At 35.5% G+C, this 18,089-nt stretch overlaps 2 protein-coding genes across 3 annotated transcripts in view; both read right to left on the bottom strand.

Moving 5' to 3' along the window:
• Window positions 1-18,089, bottom strand: part of LOC117341946 (mucin-3A-like) — a 58,363-nt gene that overhangs the window by 11,238 nt on the left and 29,036 nt on the right. The window lies entirely within an intron of this gene.
• Window positions 7,178-17,581, bottom strand: LOC117341947. Its single transcript, XM_033903831.1, has 11 exons — window positions 17,426-17,581; window positions 13,836-13,961; window positions 13,091-13,417; window positions 12,590-12,925; window positions 11,606-11,944; window positions 10,793-11,146; window positions 10,036-10,227; window positions 9,541-9,591; window positions 8,544-8,843; window positions 7,751-8,113; window positions 7,178-7,436 (listed from the first exon to the last, which is right to left on the bottom strand). The coding sequence occupies exons 1-11, from the start codon at window positions 17,574-17,576 to the stop codon at window positions 7,183-7,185; spliced, it is 2,793 nt and encodes a 930-aa protein (XP_033759722.1). The 5' UTR covers window positions 17,577-17,581; the 3' UTR covers window positions 7,178-7,182.

The raw sequence follows: 18,089 nt of genomic DNA on the forward strand, positions 1-18,089 counted from the left end.
TTGAACTTGATCACAGTAGTGCAACTAGTTAAACGAAAGACAAATCACGATGGCTATAAGATAACTTAATTTCAATTTCATTCAACTTTTAATTGCTACGGCGAATAATACACTCATACATGAAAATCTGGTTTTATTACATTGCATATAGGAACAACGTAATATCATATACCATGGAATTATATCTAACAAAAGTCATATCATAGCATGGAATTACGTTTACCGAATTCCAATTACCTCTAACGCTGACTGAGGCAGAGGTAGACGAAACCTCTGATCCTGCAAACACTTTGATGTGGAAAGTCCCCTCGTTCGTACAGGTAAGTGATGTAAAGGTAATGTCGATTTCTTTTCCACCATTAGTGACTGTCACACTCCTGTCTGCGCCGCTGTTATCGTTAACTGCTCCCGTGCCAGGAATAATATCTACCACGTGGTTTGACGTCTGTGTGACACGTGCAGTAAATGTCACATTTATGTAACTGTATGTGTCTTTGTTTACACTACATGTTACTGTTGCCGACGAACCGATCAGGCTGTTCACACTATTGCATGTTGCATCTTAAACACAATATAATAAATAATTAAATGAATACATTAATCATGAATAAATGAATGCTAATTTAAAGCTCAAAAGACAAGTTTTACTATTGAAATCAACATTTTAATGTAAACGATATTGTACAAAAGAAATGAAGTAAACAGTATTATCGTTATACTTGAATGTTGCAATATTTTCACGATGTGACGTATATTGAATGTACAACAGTGTCATGCATGTGTAATGGTTCTTCAAGCGCTCCAGAGGTATTAACATCCAGAGGTCGAGTCGAATAAATTGAAAATAGAACAAAATAATTTCAAAATATACATGAATAAGACAATATCATAAAGAGGATTGCCAATTTGGGCCTTTCTGTGGCCAATCTACGAGGTCACACAGAATATCCGGGACCAGTAACTTGCCAAAGATAGATTATGATCTCCATGACGTCGTGATCAATGTTGTCGATATATTTTGGGGTATGTTAATGTTTGGTAATTTCCTTGAATTATTTGGTATCAAATAGACCATTCAGAAATGCTGTATCCTTGACTTAACCATTTATTTACTGGTTTTTTTTTCAAATGAATTCTTAAAATCCGTTAGATATCCAAAAGAATCTACAAAAATTAGTTTTACTACAATATTTAGTTTAAAAAAAAGGGGGGGGGGGGGGGGGGGGGGGGGGGGGGGGGGGGGGGAGGGGGAATTCTTCCCATATTTGCCCCCCAAAATTCTCTGAGCCAACACAAAATCGAATATTTTGAAGATAATACAATATACAGTTCATCTTAAGGTATATTTCTGCAGCAAAAAGTTAGCCTTATCAATGATTGAGCGCAGAAAGGCCCAAATTAGCACAGCTCCTTTTAACGTTATCTGCACATTGATAAAACATTCTTAAAACCCAGCTAAGGGGAGATGTGTTACAAAAATCGTAATAACCTACAATCACACCTTGCACTATACTTACACACATCAGGAGGTTGCGTTGTAGTAGTTGGGGTGGTGGTAGTTGCTGAAAAAGAAATCATTTCTCTAGTGGAAACAAAATGAAATGGGTACTTGGGAATGAAGTTAAAATTAAAAAAAAACTTAGAAGTAGACAAATCATCCGTATCAAAGATACATTTCTTTGCATACACCAGTGACGGAGGAAGGAAGGTCAAGCTATAAGATCAAATATGCCGTGATGAACCACGAATTAAATAAGTTTTCATATCAATGAAATAAACAGAACTGAGCATGGTTATATCAGTTTTAACTTTTTGGCAAACCCTTGACAAATTATTTGATTTGTTTGTACAATATTTAGATATTGTGCACACTAGAAAATGACACTCCTTCATCAACTTGTCAGTAGTCTTTGTACATGTTGATTTTAGTTTGTGACCTTCAGTGTCACAAATAAGAATGACTCAGCAGCATTTTTTTTCTGCAGTGAAAAATGCACTAAAGTTTTAGATATATTGACTATATTTTGTATAATCTTGCACAAATGTCGCATTTTAAGGATGTTTATCTATAAATTGAAAAACGAACAACAACATGCGGTATGATTTAAAACTCAATGAGGCCAATGTATAATGTACCATAAAGACAATACAATTGGAAGATTAACTCACTTGTTGTCGGCGTGATGCTACAGGGATATGTCTGACAGTCACCACAAAGGGGAGCCACCTGCAAGCCGGTAAAACAGTCCACTCCACAGCCTTTTCCGTATGATATATCACCATAGCACTGGACATAATTGTTACAGTTGTAGGGATTTGCTTTGAACGTATTGTCAGATTCACCATTACAAAAGTCAGCTGACGAAAGGGAAAAATAGCAAGTACAATAAAACATACAACAATCCTCATTTACTTGTCAACCGTACAGTGTCACGTGATAACATTATTTGACTGTTGGTCGAGATTGTGCCTTTTATGAACTTAACGAATCGTATCACCTATTATTAAAGTTATTAGGATATCAAACAAATCGTGTCATATTGTTGAATTGAATAACTATTAAGTTCCCTCTGAAGAATATATCACATAAAGTATAATATATATGCCTTACGAATTACGAAATACTTGTACACGAACGGTTTTGTTTGGTTATTGTATCACACATACTCACATGGTAGTATTTGTATGATGGCTGAATCATTCTGCTCTTTATCACCTGCCTGTAACACATTACTGTTCTTTGCCCTACATGTGATGGTCCCATTTTGCCATTCAAGTCCTAATTTCAGTCCAAATTCTAGTCTCGCTTTGTTGTTACAGTTTTCCAGCGTTATTGTTTCTCCTCCGGACCGAGTACCGTCATAGTCTGCCAATGGTACGGAATAAACAGTGGTATCTCCCGGTTTGGTCATTGTGACTTCCAGCTGACCACCAGGATAGCCCACGTATCCTTCACAAACATGCTCAGATCCTAGTCGGTCAGTGTTTTCAATAAAATCTGGAGTCGGTGTCATGGACACCGAATGTGGTTTAGCTTAAAGTAGAAAGACATCATATATTATCTGAAAATAGACTTTTTTTGTTTAAAAAAATACAATCTTTTTTGTAAAATCATCTTATTTCAAACATGCTAATGGCGTCGATATCTATGCAGATCCACAGAATTTTTATTACAAACATTTTTGTCTACACATTTTACTAAATGCATATTACATGCAAGTGTGACTGACTGTGATTGGTCACATCTTACCCCGTATATAAAGTGTCGCCTTGTGTGATTAGTCAAATCTTACCCTATATATCAAGTGTGACTGACTGTGATAGGTCACATCTTGCCCCGTATATCAAGTGTCACCTTGTGTGATTGGTCACATCTTACCCCGTATATAAAGTGTCACCTTGTGTGATTGGTCAAATCTTACCCCATATATTAAGTGTCACTGTCTGTGATTGGTATCAACTTACCCCAAATAGTAAGTGTCACTGCTTGTGATTCGGTACTCCCGCCAGTGTTGCTGACATCTATAGTAAACTGCCCTCCATCATCACATTCTGCACTGTCGTAGGAAATTTTGAGGGAGGCTTGACTGAACACAACCTGTTCCCCAGTCCTTCACATTGCGATTGACAACATTTCCACCGGAAATGACATCAGCAATATTTCGAGTTGCTTTTGTAATGTTGATATAATCGAAGGCTGCCGTCATGTTGCAAGTAAGAGTAACAGGGTCCCCTATGAAAACTGTCTCATCGGTGCAGTTGATGACTGTGGAGTGCATTTGTTCTACTATTTAGTGAATATTATCAACATAACCGACAGCACGATTGTCACACTGCCGACTTTCTAACAGGTAAACAAGTTTTCTCCCAAGATTCTTATGTGAAATGAAATATATCTAATTAGTTAAGAAGAATTCTTCTTTGGTAGATATTAGTTAAGAAGAACTCCTCTTTGATGGTCAGTATCTGTAGTAATTTTCATAATTGTTTTACTCCCATTTTATCAGGCTTTAGCAATAACTACTGTTCCTAAAAATAGCGATGTTTTACAGCATCAATAAACAAAAATAACGTGAAATTAGACATTAATTATTCTGATATAAAATTTGGAAGTTTAATTAAAAAAGGGATGGGACTAGAAAGTGGGGGTGGGTGGAGATGAAAATGTAGGAATTTATTAATTTGTTTTGTACAATCCTAGTAAACATTCATTTAAAATTACCACGACAAAGGGCTTAAATCATCATCTGTGATAGTGGGAGTCACAGTATTGAATTCCTCGAACACTGTTCCCCCGGCTGGCTTTATCTGTAGAGATAAACTTACGGTTCCGGCTGGGAGGACAACTTTTTTGGCAAACCCTTGACAAATTATTTGATTTGTTTGTACAATATTTAGATATTGTGCACACTAGAAAATGACACTCCTTCATCAACTTGTCAGTAGTCTTTGTACATGTTGATTTTAGCTTGTGACCTTCAGTGTCACAAATAAGAATGACTCAGCAGCATTTTTTTTCTGCAGTGAAAAATGCACTAAAGTTTTAGATATATTGACTATATGTTGTATAATCTTGTACAAATGTCGCATTTTAAGGATTTTCATCTATAAATTGAAAAACGAACAACAACATGCGGTATGATTTAAAACTCAATGAGGCCAATGTATAATGTACCATAAAGACAATACAATTGGAAGATTAACTCACTTGTTGTCGGCGTGATGCTACAGGGATATGTCTGGCAGTCACCACAAAGGGGAGCCACCTGCAAGCCAGTAAAACAGTCCACTCCACAACCTCTTCCGTAAGATTGACCACCAAAGCACTGGACATAATTGTTACAGTTGTAGGGATTTGCTTTGAACGTATTGTCAGATTCACCATTACAAAAGTCAGCTGACGAAAGGGAAAAAATAGCAAGTACAATAAAACATACAACAATCCTCATTTACTTGTCAACCGTACAGTGTCACGTGATAACATTATTTGACTGTTGGTCGAGATTGTGCCTTTTATAAACTTAACGAATCGTATCACCTATTATTAAAGTTATTAGGATATCAAACAAATCGTGTCATATTGTTGAATTGAATAACTATTAAGTTCCCTCTGAAGAATATATCACATAACGTATAATATATATGCCTTACGAATTACGAAATACTCGTACACGAACGGTTTTGTTTGGTTATTGTATCACACATACTCACATGGTAGTATTTGTATGATGGCTGAATCATTCTGCTCTTTATCACCTGCCTGTAACACATTACCGTTCTTTGCCCTACATGTGATGGTCCCATTTTGCCATTCAAGTCCTAATTTCAGTCCAAATTCTAGTCTCGCTTTGTTGTTACAGTTTTCAAACGTTATTGTTTCTCCTCCGGACCGAGTTCCGTCATAGTCTGCCAATGGTACGGAATAAACAGTGGTATCTCCAGGTTTGGTCATTGTGACTTCCAGCTGACCACCAGGATAGCCCACGTATCCTTCACAAACATGCTCCGATCCTAGTCGGTCAATGTTTGCAATAAAATCTGGAGTCGGTGTCATGGACACCGAATGTGGTTTAGCTTAAAGTAGAAAGACATCATATATTATCTGAAAATAGACTTTTTTTGTTTAAAAAAATCAATCTTTTTTGTAAAATCATCTTATTTCAAACATGCTAATGGCGTCGATATCTATGCAGATCCACAGAATTTTCATTACAAACATTTTTGTCTACACATTTTACTAAATGCATATTACATGCAAGTGTGACTGACTGTGATTGGTCACATCTTACCCCGTATATAAAGTGTCGCCTTGTGAGATTAGTCAAATCTTACCCTATATATCAAGTGTGACTGACTGTGATAGGTCACATCTTACCCCGTATATCAAGTGTCACCTTGTGTGATTGGTCACATCTTACCCCGTATATAAAGTGTCACCTTGTGTGATTGGTCAAATCTTACCCCATATATTAAGTGTCACTGTCTGTGATTGGTATCAACTTACCCCAAATAGTAAGTGTCACTGCTTGTGATTCGGTACTCCCGCCAGTGTTGCTGACATCTATAGTAAACTGCCCTCCATCATCACATTCTGCACTGTCGTAGGAAATTTTGAGGGAGGCTTGACTGAACACAACCTGTTCCCCAGTCTTCACATTGCGATTGACAACATTTCCACCGGAAATGACATCAGCAATATTTCGAGTTGCTTTTGTAATGTTGATATAATCGAAGGCTGCCGTCATGTTGCAAGTAAGAGTAACAGGGTCCCCTATGAAAACTGTCTCATCGGTGCAGTTGATGACTGTGGAGTGCATTTGTTCTACTATTTAGTGAATATTATCAACATAACCGACAGCACGATTGTCACACTGCCGACTTTCTAACAGGTAAACAAGTTTTCTCCCAAGATTCTTATGTGAAATGAAATATATCTAATTAGTTAAGAAGAATTCTTCTTTGGTAGATATTAGTTAAGAAGAATTCTTCTTTGATGGTCAGTATCTGTAGTAATTTTCATAATTGTTTTACTCCCATTTTAATCAGGCTTTAGCAATAACTACTGTTCCTAAAAATAGCGATGTTTTACAGCATCAATAAACAAAAATAACGTGAAATTAGACATTAATTATTCTGATATAAAATTTGGAAGTTTAATTAAAAAAGGGATGGGACTAGAAAGTGGGGGTGGGTGGAGATGAAAATGTAGGAATTTATTAATTTGTTTTGTACAATCCTAGTAAACATTCATTTAAAATTACCACGACAAAGGGCTTAAATCATCATCTGTGATAGTGGGAGTCACAGTATTGAATTCCTCGAACACTGTTCCCCCGGCTGGCTTTATCTGTAGAGATAAACTTCCGGTTCCGGCTGGGAGGACAACTTTTTTGGCAAACCCTTGACAAATTATTTGATTTGTTTGTACAATATTTAGATATTGTGCACACTAGAAAATGACACTCCTTCATCAACTTGTCAGTAGTCTTTGTACATGTTGATTTTAGTTTGTGACCTTCAGTGTCACAGATAAGAATGACTCAGCAGCATTTTTTTTCTGCAGTGAAAAATGCACTAAAGTTTTAGATATATTGACTATATGTTGTATAATCTTGCACAAATGTCGCATTTTAAGGATTTTTATCTATAAATTGAAAAACGAACAACAACATGCGGTATGATTTAAAACTCAATGAGGCCAATGTATAATGTACCATAAAGACAATACAATTGGAAGATTAACTCACTTGTTGTCGGCGTGATGCTACAGGGATATGTCTGACAGTCACCACAAAGGGGAGCCACCTGCAAGCCAGTAAAACAGTCCACTCCACAACCTCTTCCGTAAGATTGACCACCAAAGCACTGGACATAATTGTTACAGTTGTAGGGATTTGCTTTGAACGTATTGTCAGATTCACCATTACAAAAGTCAGCTGACGAAAGGGAAAAAATAGCAAGTACAATAAAACATACAACAATCCTCATTTACTTGTCAACCGTACAGTGTCACGTGATAACATTATTTGACTGTTGGTCGAGATTGTGCCTTTTATGAACTTAACGAATCGTATCACCTATTATTAAAGTTATTAGGATATCAAACAAATCGTGTCATATTGTTGAATTGAATAACTATTAAGTTCCCTCTGAAGAATATATCACATAACGTATAATATATATGCCTTACGAATTACGAAATACTCGTACACGAACGGTTTTGTTTGGTTATTGTATCACACATACTCACATGGTAGTATTTGTATGATGGCTGAATCATTCTGCTCTTTATCACCTGCCTGTAACACATTACCGTTCTTTGCCCTACATGTGATGGTCCCATTTTGCCATTCAAGTCCTAATTTCAGTCCAAATTCTAGTCTCGCTTTGTTGTTACAGTTTTCAAACGTTATTGTTTCTCCTCCGGACCGAGTTCCGTCATAGTCTGCCAATGGTACGGAATAAACAGTGGTATCTCCAGGTTTGGTCATTGTGACTTCCAGCTGACCACCAGGATAGCCCACGTATCCTTCACAAACATGCTCCGATCCTAGTCGGTCAATGTTTGCAATAAAATCTGGAGTCGGTGTCATGGACACCGAATGTGGTTTAGCTTAAAGTAGAAAGACATCATATATTATCTGAAAATAGACTTTTTTTGTTTAAAAAAATCAATCTTTTTTGTAAAATCATCTTATTTCAAACATGCTAATGGCGTCGATATCTATGCAGATCCACAGAATTTTCATTACAAACATTTTTGTCTACACATTTTACTAAATGCATATTACATGCAAGTGTGACTGACTGTGATTGGTCACATCTTACCCCGTATATAAAGTGTCGCCTTGTGAGATTAGTCAAATCTTACCCTATATATCAAGTGTGACTGACTGTGATAGGTCACATCTTGCCCCGTATATCAAGTGTCACCTTGTGTGATTGGTCACATCTTACCCCGTATATAAAGTGTCACCTTGTGTGATTGGTCAAATCTTACCCCATATATTAAGTGTCACTGTCTGTGATTGGTATCAACTTACCCCAAATAGTAAGTGTCACTGCTTGTGATTCGGTACTCCCGCCAGTGTTGCTGACATCTATAGTAAACTGCCCTCCATCATCACATTCTGCACTGTCGTAGGAAATTTTGAGGGAGGATTGACTGAACACAACCTGTTCCCCAGTCTTCACATTGCGATTGACAACATTTCCACCGGAAATGACATCAGCAATATTTCGAGTTGCTTTTGTAATGTTGATATAGTCGAAGGCTGCCGTCATGTTGCAAGTAAGAGTAACAGGGTCCCCTATGAAAACTGTCTCATCGGTGCAGTTGATGACTGTGGAGTGCATTTGTTCTACTATTTAGTGAATATTATCAACATAACCGACAGCACGATTGTCACACTGCCGACTTTCTAACAGGTAAACAAGTTTTCTCCCAAGATTCTTATGTGAAATGAAATATATCTAATTAGTTAAGAAGAATTCTTCTTTGGTAGATATTAGTTAAGAAGAATTCTTCTTTGATGGTCAGTATCTGTAGTAATTTTCATAATTGTTTTACTCCCATTTTAATCAGGCTTTAGCAATAACTACTGTTCCTAAAAATAGCGATGTTTTACAGCATCAATAAACAAAAATAACGTGAAATTAGACATTAATTATTCTGATATAAAATTTGGAAGTTTAATTAAAAAAGGGATGGGACTAGAAAGTGGGGGTGGGTGGAGATGAAAATGTAGGAATTTATTAATTTGTTTTGTACAATCCTAGTAAACATTCATTTAAAATTACCACGACAAAGGGCTTAAATCATACCTAGCCTGGAACGACTTACTACATCTAAAAGAGATAATATCGATCAAGAAATCTTCTTCAGTGCGGGAACATGTTAAGAGCAATTAGGGATCAGTTATTGTCTACATACATTGTATCTAATCTAAAAGACATTGTAAATGTATCTTATAAAGGCAGAAATATTTAATGAAATTTTGGTCAATAATCTCTGAATTAGGGGACATAAATGATACGTACTCTGGGACGAAGGTGGTGGCAGCGTTGTGGTTGTTGGTCCTGGTGTTGTTGCTGTGAATAGGAATGCCGACAATTTCGTCACACGTTTAATGTAAATTATCCAGACAGATTGTAGTTATGGTGACGAATAAAACACCATTCTCTGTGACAAACATTATTTTATATTGATATTTTGTTATCAATCATCAAATCATCAAAGCTCTTAAGAAAGATCTGCACAGAACTTTGAGATATTACCAATTCCACATCATATACAAATGTATAAAATATATATATGGATAAGAAAGAATTTCAAACAGTTGTGGATATTGACAAAGTTAAACTTCCTTCTGATATTTAGATGCTTTAATACATGCATTTATTTGTCCTTTGTCGTTTGTCGTTTGAATATAATAAAACATAAAATCAGTGTAAATATATTAAAATCTGAAACATCAAATATAATATTACCGTCATAAAGTTTCCTTCTATATCAGCATTGTAAACGACTCTTACTTGTGATGTTCCAAGGGCATACAACTCCTTCACAACTCTTGCATACAACATTGTCCGTTGTGATATCGGCACACTGGTCTGCATTAGGGCACTGATTACCATACGGATATCTTCCCTGACACTGTACATACTTGTTACAGTTTGTCGGATGGTGTAAATGCTTTGGGGCATCGGTTGTGTTGCAGTATTGCCCTAAAATAATTAATTTCAGTAGATTGGTATTTGGAAAAATGTTATTACGAGATCACTCACAAGTATATGACACACTTATATATATTTTTTTTTTCGTATTTTTTCATGTTGTTTATTTCTGTCAATCAAGCATCCTGCTGCGGGAGTTATTTATCACCTTTTTACCAATTTCATCAATAATATCTCTTTGATGTTAAGTTGGATATTTATGTATCAACTGAAATATATACACTTTACTGTTTGTTTCTTCTGTGCTGAAAACCTATGACCTTTGAAAAAAAAGACCTATTATGATTAAAATATAATCTTTATTTAATGATTTAATTACTGAATTAACAAGCATGTCCCCAACCGAAGCCACTACAAATAGTAACAGTGATCTTGACCCTGACCCAAAAAAGCTAAAACTCGAACTTGATCTGTAGCTACTGATGCTAAAGTCACATACCAACTTTCACAAACCTTGAAGAATGGCTGTAAAAAGTAATGAACGGATTGGCAGACGGACAGACCGGGAGGAAACTGGTTTTACAGGTAGGGGACTAATAAGATACATTATACATACTCGGAATCAGCTCTAGTGTACCAACGGCCGACTCGGTGGTAACTCCCAATTCTTGGTTGGTAGCAACACATTTAACTTCTCCGCCTTTGTCTGCTGACGTAAAATTGAGGCCAAATTTGAAATATTTTGTCGTCCCACAGCTAGTTTTCATCGTGTTTGTGTCATACTGTATAATTCGGACACTCTTGAATGGCACAAATGTCGACTGTCCTTTCATTTTGTAAACGACTGTGAGGTTACCGGCGGAAGGAAAACCAACCTCTGCCAAACACTGGTGCTCGAATCCACCTCTTTGAAACATCAGGTTTTCAATTTGATCCGGATGTAACGTCAGTATTGGAGTCTCAGGATTCTCTATATAAGGAGTGTTGATGAGTTATTTGTTTCTTCAAAAGTGTGTCAATATCGTATATGTAAATTGAATTGCAATGTTCCTATTTATAATATTCACTTTGTCCATGCGAAACACTCGTGTTATTAACTTTTTGGTTAAAATCAATGCTTCGTTCACGCGTAAATTTGCTATCAATGAATTGATCTTTTGTTGTATATACAAATGTACCAGAGACTCTTACACACATATAATAGGTATTTTGTTATTCCGAACTGGTTTACAATTCTCATGGAGAGCAATATGAATTGTCTTTGAGTATTTATTGCCTGGAACTGTGAACTGTCCCATTCATAAAACATTCCGGAGAAACGGATACGACAGGATTACAAAATGACAGCTGTTTTGAGATAATAAATTAACAGTGTTAGTTTGTAATTATGAATTAACTATTATCAAGTAACACTAAAGGTAAATCTTACTATATATTGCAAACGTCATGTTGGTAGTAAGTGGACTGGAAGCCCCAGTAGCTGTACACGTGTATTCTCCACGATCCACACAGTCCAGAATAGACAGCGTTATGGAAACAGAGAGTGACGAATCATCTTCCGTGTGAACGTAAGATCCACGAGGAGCCAAAGGTTGACTTGGAGTTCCACTTTTGTCCAGGCTAAAAATAGTTGTCGCAGACGAAGAACCTGTTGTTTTTCTTGTCATCTTAACGTTTGTCCAGCCTTGCGCGCTGCGTACGTAACAACCAATAACGATATTTGAACTACCAACTTCCTCCTTCCTGTCATACGCATTGAATGCTATGTCTAAAGAGGAAAAATATTTATCCTATCTTTAGTAGTGTCAAATCATGTTTCAAGGTATCATAATAATATTACCTACAGTCAAATACTTTATCATAACTTAAAAAAGAAAAAAAAGAGAAAGATGTTTTTTGACAATCATGACACTTAGGTAAATAGAAGTGGCTGTATTCATCGTCCCTCGTTATGTTCTTTTGAAATACTAAACTAGGCAAGTGCACTTGTTTTAGCCCGACACAACTACATCGCTCTGCATTGACAACTGTTAGCGATAACATTCTAGATTTATCGTTACACATGTTATTTGATAGTACAATTTGAATTTCGTAGATCTCGAAATCCAGAAAGATATGTAACATATACCATATTACGTGATATATCAACACTTTATACGAAGAGAATATCTAATATGTACTAGTCGGAAAGCATTCGTATTAGCGAATGGTTTGGAACTGTATATTAATTATCTAGTTTAATTATCATCACACGATAGCATGTGCGTAATTATCAATAAGTGATTGATTAGTCCTAGTACCCGAATTTATTAGAATAATCCACGGTTATCAAATTATGGTGAATATCATTATAATAAACAACGTGAATTCGAATTTACGAATTTGAGCAAATTAGAAATTATAACATAATTACCTGCTTGATTCACGACTATCAATATTGTAGCAGAATTGGCTGATGACCCGGTCAGTGCTGAGTTGTTCGCGACACATTTGGCCTCGGTTCCATTAAACTGTAATGTAGGGGTGAATGTGTATGTCACAGTTCGCGTTACTGTACAATTTGTCGTCACGCCTCCGTCTGTGATAGTGGGAGTCACAGTGTTGAATTCCGTGAAAACTGTTCCCCCAGCTGGCTTTATCTGTAGAGATAAACTTCCGGTTCCGGCTGGGAGGACACCCACACAGGAGATGGTGCTCTCTGCACCTTCGCTGTATGGCGATGAATCGGAAATTGTACTTGTAGGATGTGCTAAAATATTTATAGAAATAAACACGAACATTTTAATCTATATTTCATGAGAATTTAGATAGTTTAAATATGTAAGAATGTTTCGGAATGAGCTTGTTCTAGGAGGCCATATAACTGGCATTTTATCAATCTTTTTTAATTAGTTTTCCACTGTTGTATTTTTACCTGTAATATCGAGACGAGCCGTATCTGTGTAGTTTTCGTGTCCTGGCGTTACCAGAGTACAAGTAAATGTACCCTTGTCAGTGCAATGAGATGCTTGGTTATCCATGGTTATGTTCAGGGACGCACTGGTTTCAGATTTGGACCCAGTGGCACCGAATGTACCTGACGCGTGTTCTACAACAGTTCCTTTGTAAGGAAATGTAGCAATCGGACCTCTGACGTCAGAGGAAACAACCAATGAAGTCCAGTTGGTTGGGAGATTACTGACAACGCATGACATCTCCACAGATTGGTATATAACAGAGGTGACGTCATTGATCATAAGTACTGAAAACAATAAAATTGAAATAAAAAAGAGACGGAGACGAAAATGGTCTGTACCCGGATTAGCCGAACACAACTCCTCTGATAGCCGAAGTTTTAGGAAGTTAATACAATGTTGAAATCTGCTTCGAAATATTCCCTTGATGCTTTTTTTTATTTTACCAGAAAAAAACCAAGCCTGCATAGAAACAACAAACAGGTGTACCGTATGTATCGTATAACAACCAATAACATGTTAATTGTGATCCGTTTAACGATTTGGAGGAAGTATTTCATGTCTTTAAAAAAATGACTTGAATGTGAGAAGAATCATGTTTCCCATTAGAAATACACACGATCACTACTGTGTATATCATTTAATTTGTATATCTAAGAAAATTACTTTATATACATACAAACAAAAACAAAACATCCAACTTACTTGGTGGAACAAACGTGGTAGTTGCCATGGCTGGAATCGCTGTCGTATATTTAGTGGTAGTTGAGGTTGGAAGGGTAGTTGTGTTCGGGGTAGCGCTAATGCTTGAAGAGGCGGATGTGGTCGGAGCTGTATTGTGGTTGTACATATAAAAAATACAAGATTACGACATTGGCAATTGTCCCTCTTGATGAATAGGATTGATATATATTGACATATTTTTGACGGTAGGGACATTAATATAGCTTCCTTTCCAGGGTATATAGAAGCGATGGTTCACATATTGACAATATATAGAGGGGATATAATTATAATATCCTTTTTAACGATATATAGAGGGGATTTAAATATAATTTTGATTTTGACGGTATATTGATGTGGCGTAATAATATATTATGTTATGACGGTGAATTGAGGGTATGTAAATATAGTTTTCTTTTTTTTTTTACTGTATATCGAGATTTAAATATAATCTCACTCTTGGTGTTACATAGAGAGGGTATAATGTAATTTTCTTTTTCGATGGTAGATCGAGAGTAGGTATATATAATTTCCTTTTTGACGGTAAATAGTGGCGATGTAATATGATTTTCGTGTTGACGGTATATAACAGGGGAAGGTAAAAATAATTCCTTTTTGATGGTGTATACAGAAAATGTAAATGTTATCTAGTTTTTATGATAGATAGAGGGAATGTAAATAAAATTTCATTTTTGATTATAGATTTCCAAAGGTATCAGAGTGAAGATATTTTGTGTTGTTTATTTAAAATTTGCAGAATTCAGTAATAAAGATAGTCTCGATTGCCCTATAACGAGTTTGCATTCAATTTGGTACCGTATTAGTTTTTTCTAAATAACAGATTTTTCTTGATCAGGTAGTACACCTCGGAACTGAATAACTTTTTAAAACGTTTTTTTTAGTGAGTCGAAGAAGCAATATGTCTGAATATCTCAAACAAATTATAAATCCTATCAAAATGACAAAGTTGCAAATCCTTTAGTGACAACTTACATACATTCGGTAGTGGCTTTGTAAATGATTTAGTACTGTTGGCTGAAATAAAAAGAAAATCATTTTGTTTTAAATAAACAAAAGGGGAAAAATTGAACTCAATCAAACGAGCACGTACTATAAAACGGAAGTAAAAATTAGCACGAAAATCTGATAATAAAAACTAATACATTCAGTGATTTGATGTACTCATTAAGGAAGGCAAAGAAGTTAAATGGTGAAACATGTTTTTAAACCTTGACGAAATATGTTTCATCGAAACAAAGGCGTAATCCCTTTCCTGTTGTAATGTTAATGTAATATTTATGGAAAGCTATTATCGTTGCATTACATATGTGTTAGAAAATCTGTGTAGCACTATGAATCCTTTAAAACTTACAGTGGAAATTTACAAACAATCAATATTGTTTCCCCGAGGAGCGTTGAAAAAAGATTAGCTTTAGCCTTTGAGATAGTATTAATTTACCTCTGTGGCAGATGAGTTAATCCTGTACTGAATTTCAATATTGATCTGGTTTTAAGAGGATATCTTTTTTGTGAATATTGTTCCCGATATCGAAGTACAGACTGTTTAATATGTGAATATTGATATGATATATCGCAACCGGTAAGAAGCATTCAAACACCAATGTGTTTAACAGAAGTTAAATAACGAGGTATGCTTGTAAACACCAGTATTCTATGTATAAAATCGTCTGTCGTATGTAGCATTTAATTTAGTCTGTTTGCGGTACATGTAGTACTGATATTTTCTATACAGATTGATGTGCGTCCACGAATTATTTGTGCGTATCAATATCAGGCTACCAACCAGTACAGATCTCAGACAAAATGTAAACACTTTAACATCCATGATTAACATTCATTCTAGTTAAATGCATATCTTTCCAGTCAATCGATTTCTAAATGTGTTTAAAGCTTACACTTTCATATTAATGTAGGCATTAAGCAAAGGAAATTATTTCTAAGCAAAAAGTGTATGCCATAAAAATATTGTCTGATCAGATTAGGCCTCTATTGTTTGATTACAAAATTCCCCGAGTTGAATATCATATCGATCAATAGGAACGACAGAGTAATATTCATTATCATTTTGATACCATGTCAATTAACGACATAATTCCATTGTTCACGTGTTGATATCATCTAAACACTTGTAACTGATAACACTACCTGTTGAATGTCCAGAGCAGTCTCCGACGAATGTTGGAGCAGACCAGAGTATGTCTCTGAGAAGACGTTAACAAATAGGTTTAAGCCTTTTTTTTTTAATTGTAGCGTTGTTGTTTGGTTAAGCACATGATTATGCCTTACCTTTTCTTAAGAAATTGTGACATTCACAATTCCCGTAAACATGGATAACTCTAAATTGATTTGTGATAAATGATATTAATGTGTAAGTGGACTATTATTTCAAGTAACATATGGTAAATATATTTGTATGGGGTTCTTATAAACACAGATATAAATGCGTTGTATCCATGTATGTCTTTTACACTCATCATCGGCGCTATTACTCGTACCAAGTCATTGCTACTGTGTATTTAAACGTTTTCATACCAACAGTTATTGTTATGTAGATGTAGGGCAAACATTGATTTCAATATTGAAGGTAAAAAGTAATAATGATAAAACAACTATTTTTTTTGTTTCCTCAAATCCTTGACACAATTTGAACATTAATGTTTGATAATTGTGTGGACAGTAATGTCAGTGAGTACATGTATATTTTCCGATAAGTAACGTCAACGAGACAATGTTATATTTAACATTAACATTTATCGAATTAAAATTAAATGGAATAAATGTGATATGTATTTATTGTTGTTCGATCTGTTTCATTTAATTATGCTCTTTGATCTTGAGTAATGAAATTAAAATTACAGAGCTACTCATGAGAGACTATACCTCCATGTGTGCACCACTGTTTACACGTATTCATATGAACGGAGCAAAACTTCCTTGTCTATTTATAGAAAAAAAACAGCAATTGCATGTAAACGACTAGTTTTACATCAGTTAACCCGTATGTCAAAAGTGTCCGATTTTATTTAATCTTATTTCTGTCGACAAAAAGTAAATTTTAAAGCGGTTGACTTTCAACCTTGGTTAAACATGTCAAAAACATTGAAATGTTTGTGGTATTACTCATATCCAAATACATACACACTACTTCCTTCATACACTGTTCTATACTTTTCGTTTATTATTTTGTTAAAAAGTGGTCTGAATATTTCCCAAGACGTAGTACTACACAAAAGCGAGACGTTGAGGAATTTGCAACTTACACGATTTTTGTGGTTTTGTATAATGTGTGTAAAATGTGATTTGTAACACATAAGATTTGTAACACATAAGATTTGTTTTTATAAATCAAATAAATTACTTAAGTTCTAATATATGAATATCACATATGAACCATGTAGAGAGAGAGAGAGAGAGAGAGAGAGAGAGAGAGAGAGAGAGAGAGGCATCGTGAAAAAAATAGTGTAGTTAAAATTGAAAAGATGGGATACAATTCAGAATAACGTGATTGTCGAAACAATTTCGGTAGGTACATCATGTTCTGTGTAAGTTACCTGTGTATCTATTGTCGATTAACACAACAACGGCGATGGTCAGACTCACTATTACCAGAAGTAGAATACCCACGAAGATGACTAGGAGCAATGCTATTCTGTTAATGCTGATATGTGAACGAGATCGAGTGTTGTCGGTCCCTCCGTACATGTCTTCTGATGGTTAAAGAGCAGTTTAAATCAGTAGATGACCCTGTAATTGCGAAAATCGTATTAAATGGTAGTAACGGCAAAAATATATATACAATATCTTTGATTGCCAGAAAAGTCAGGATAAGATTTTATGCTTTAGATATATAGATATGCTTATCTGCAAATGGTATAACGTAACGCTAAATATTTTATACTGTTATATTCATTTATGAAAGTCAACTTACGGCAAAAACAAGGTTTTAAAAGAGATAAGAGAAGAGCGTTTCAGTTTTAGTCTCTTATAAATGTCACCGCAAAAAGCTTATGTCATACCCAAAATAACATTATCTCAGTGTTGCACAATTGGCGGATACAAACTTACGTGATATCGCATTAAACGTCCCCGTGGCAGCCATGATTATGTCAGGACGGATGCAAAAATGACATTAACAGCCAGGGACCAAATGAGGACAAGGGTTGTGTCAAAAGGCACTACTATAACAGCCAGAGACATGCGAGGGTGAAGCTAGAG

Source organism: Pecten maximus, chromosome 14 (genome assembly GCF_902652985.1).
Source record: "Pecten maximus chromosome 14, xPecMax1.1, whole genome shotgun sequence".
NCBI classification, from domain to species: Eukaryota; Metazoa; Mollusca; class Bivalvia; order Pectinida; family Pectinidae; genus Pecten; species Pecten maximus.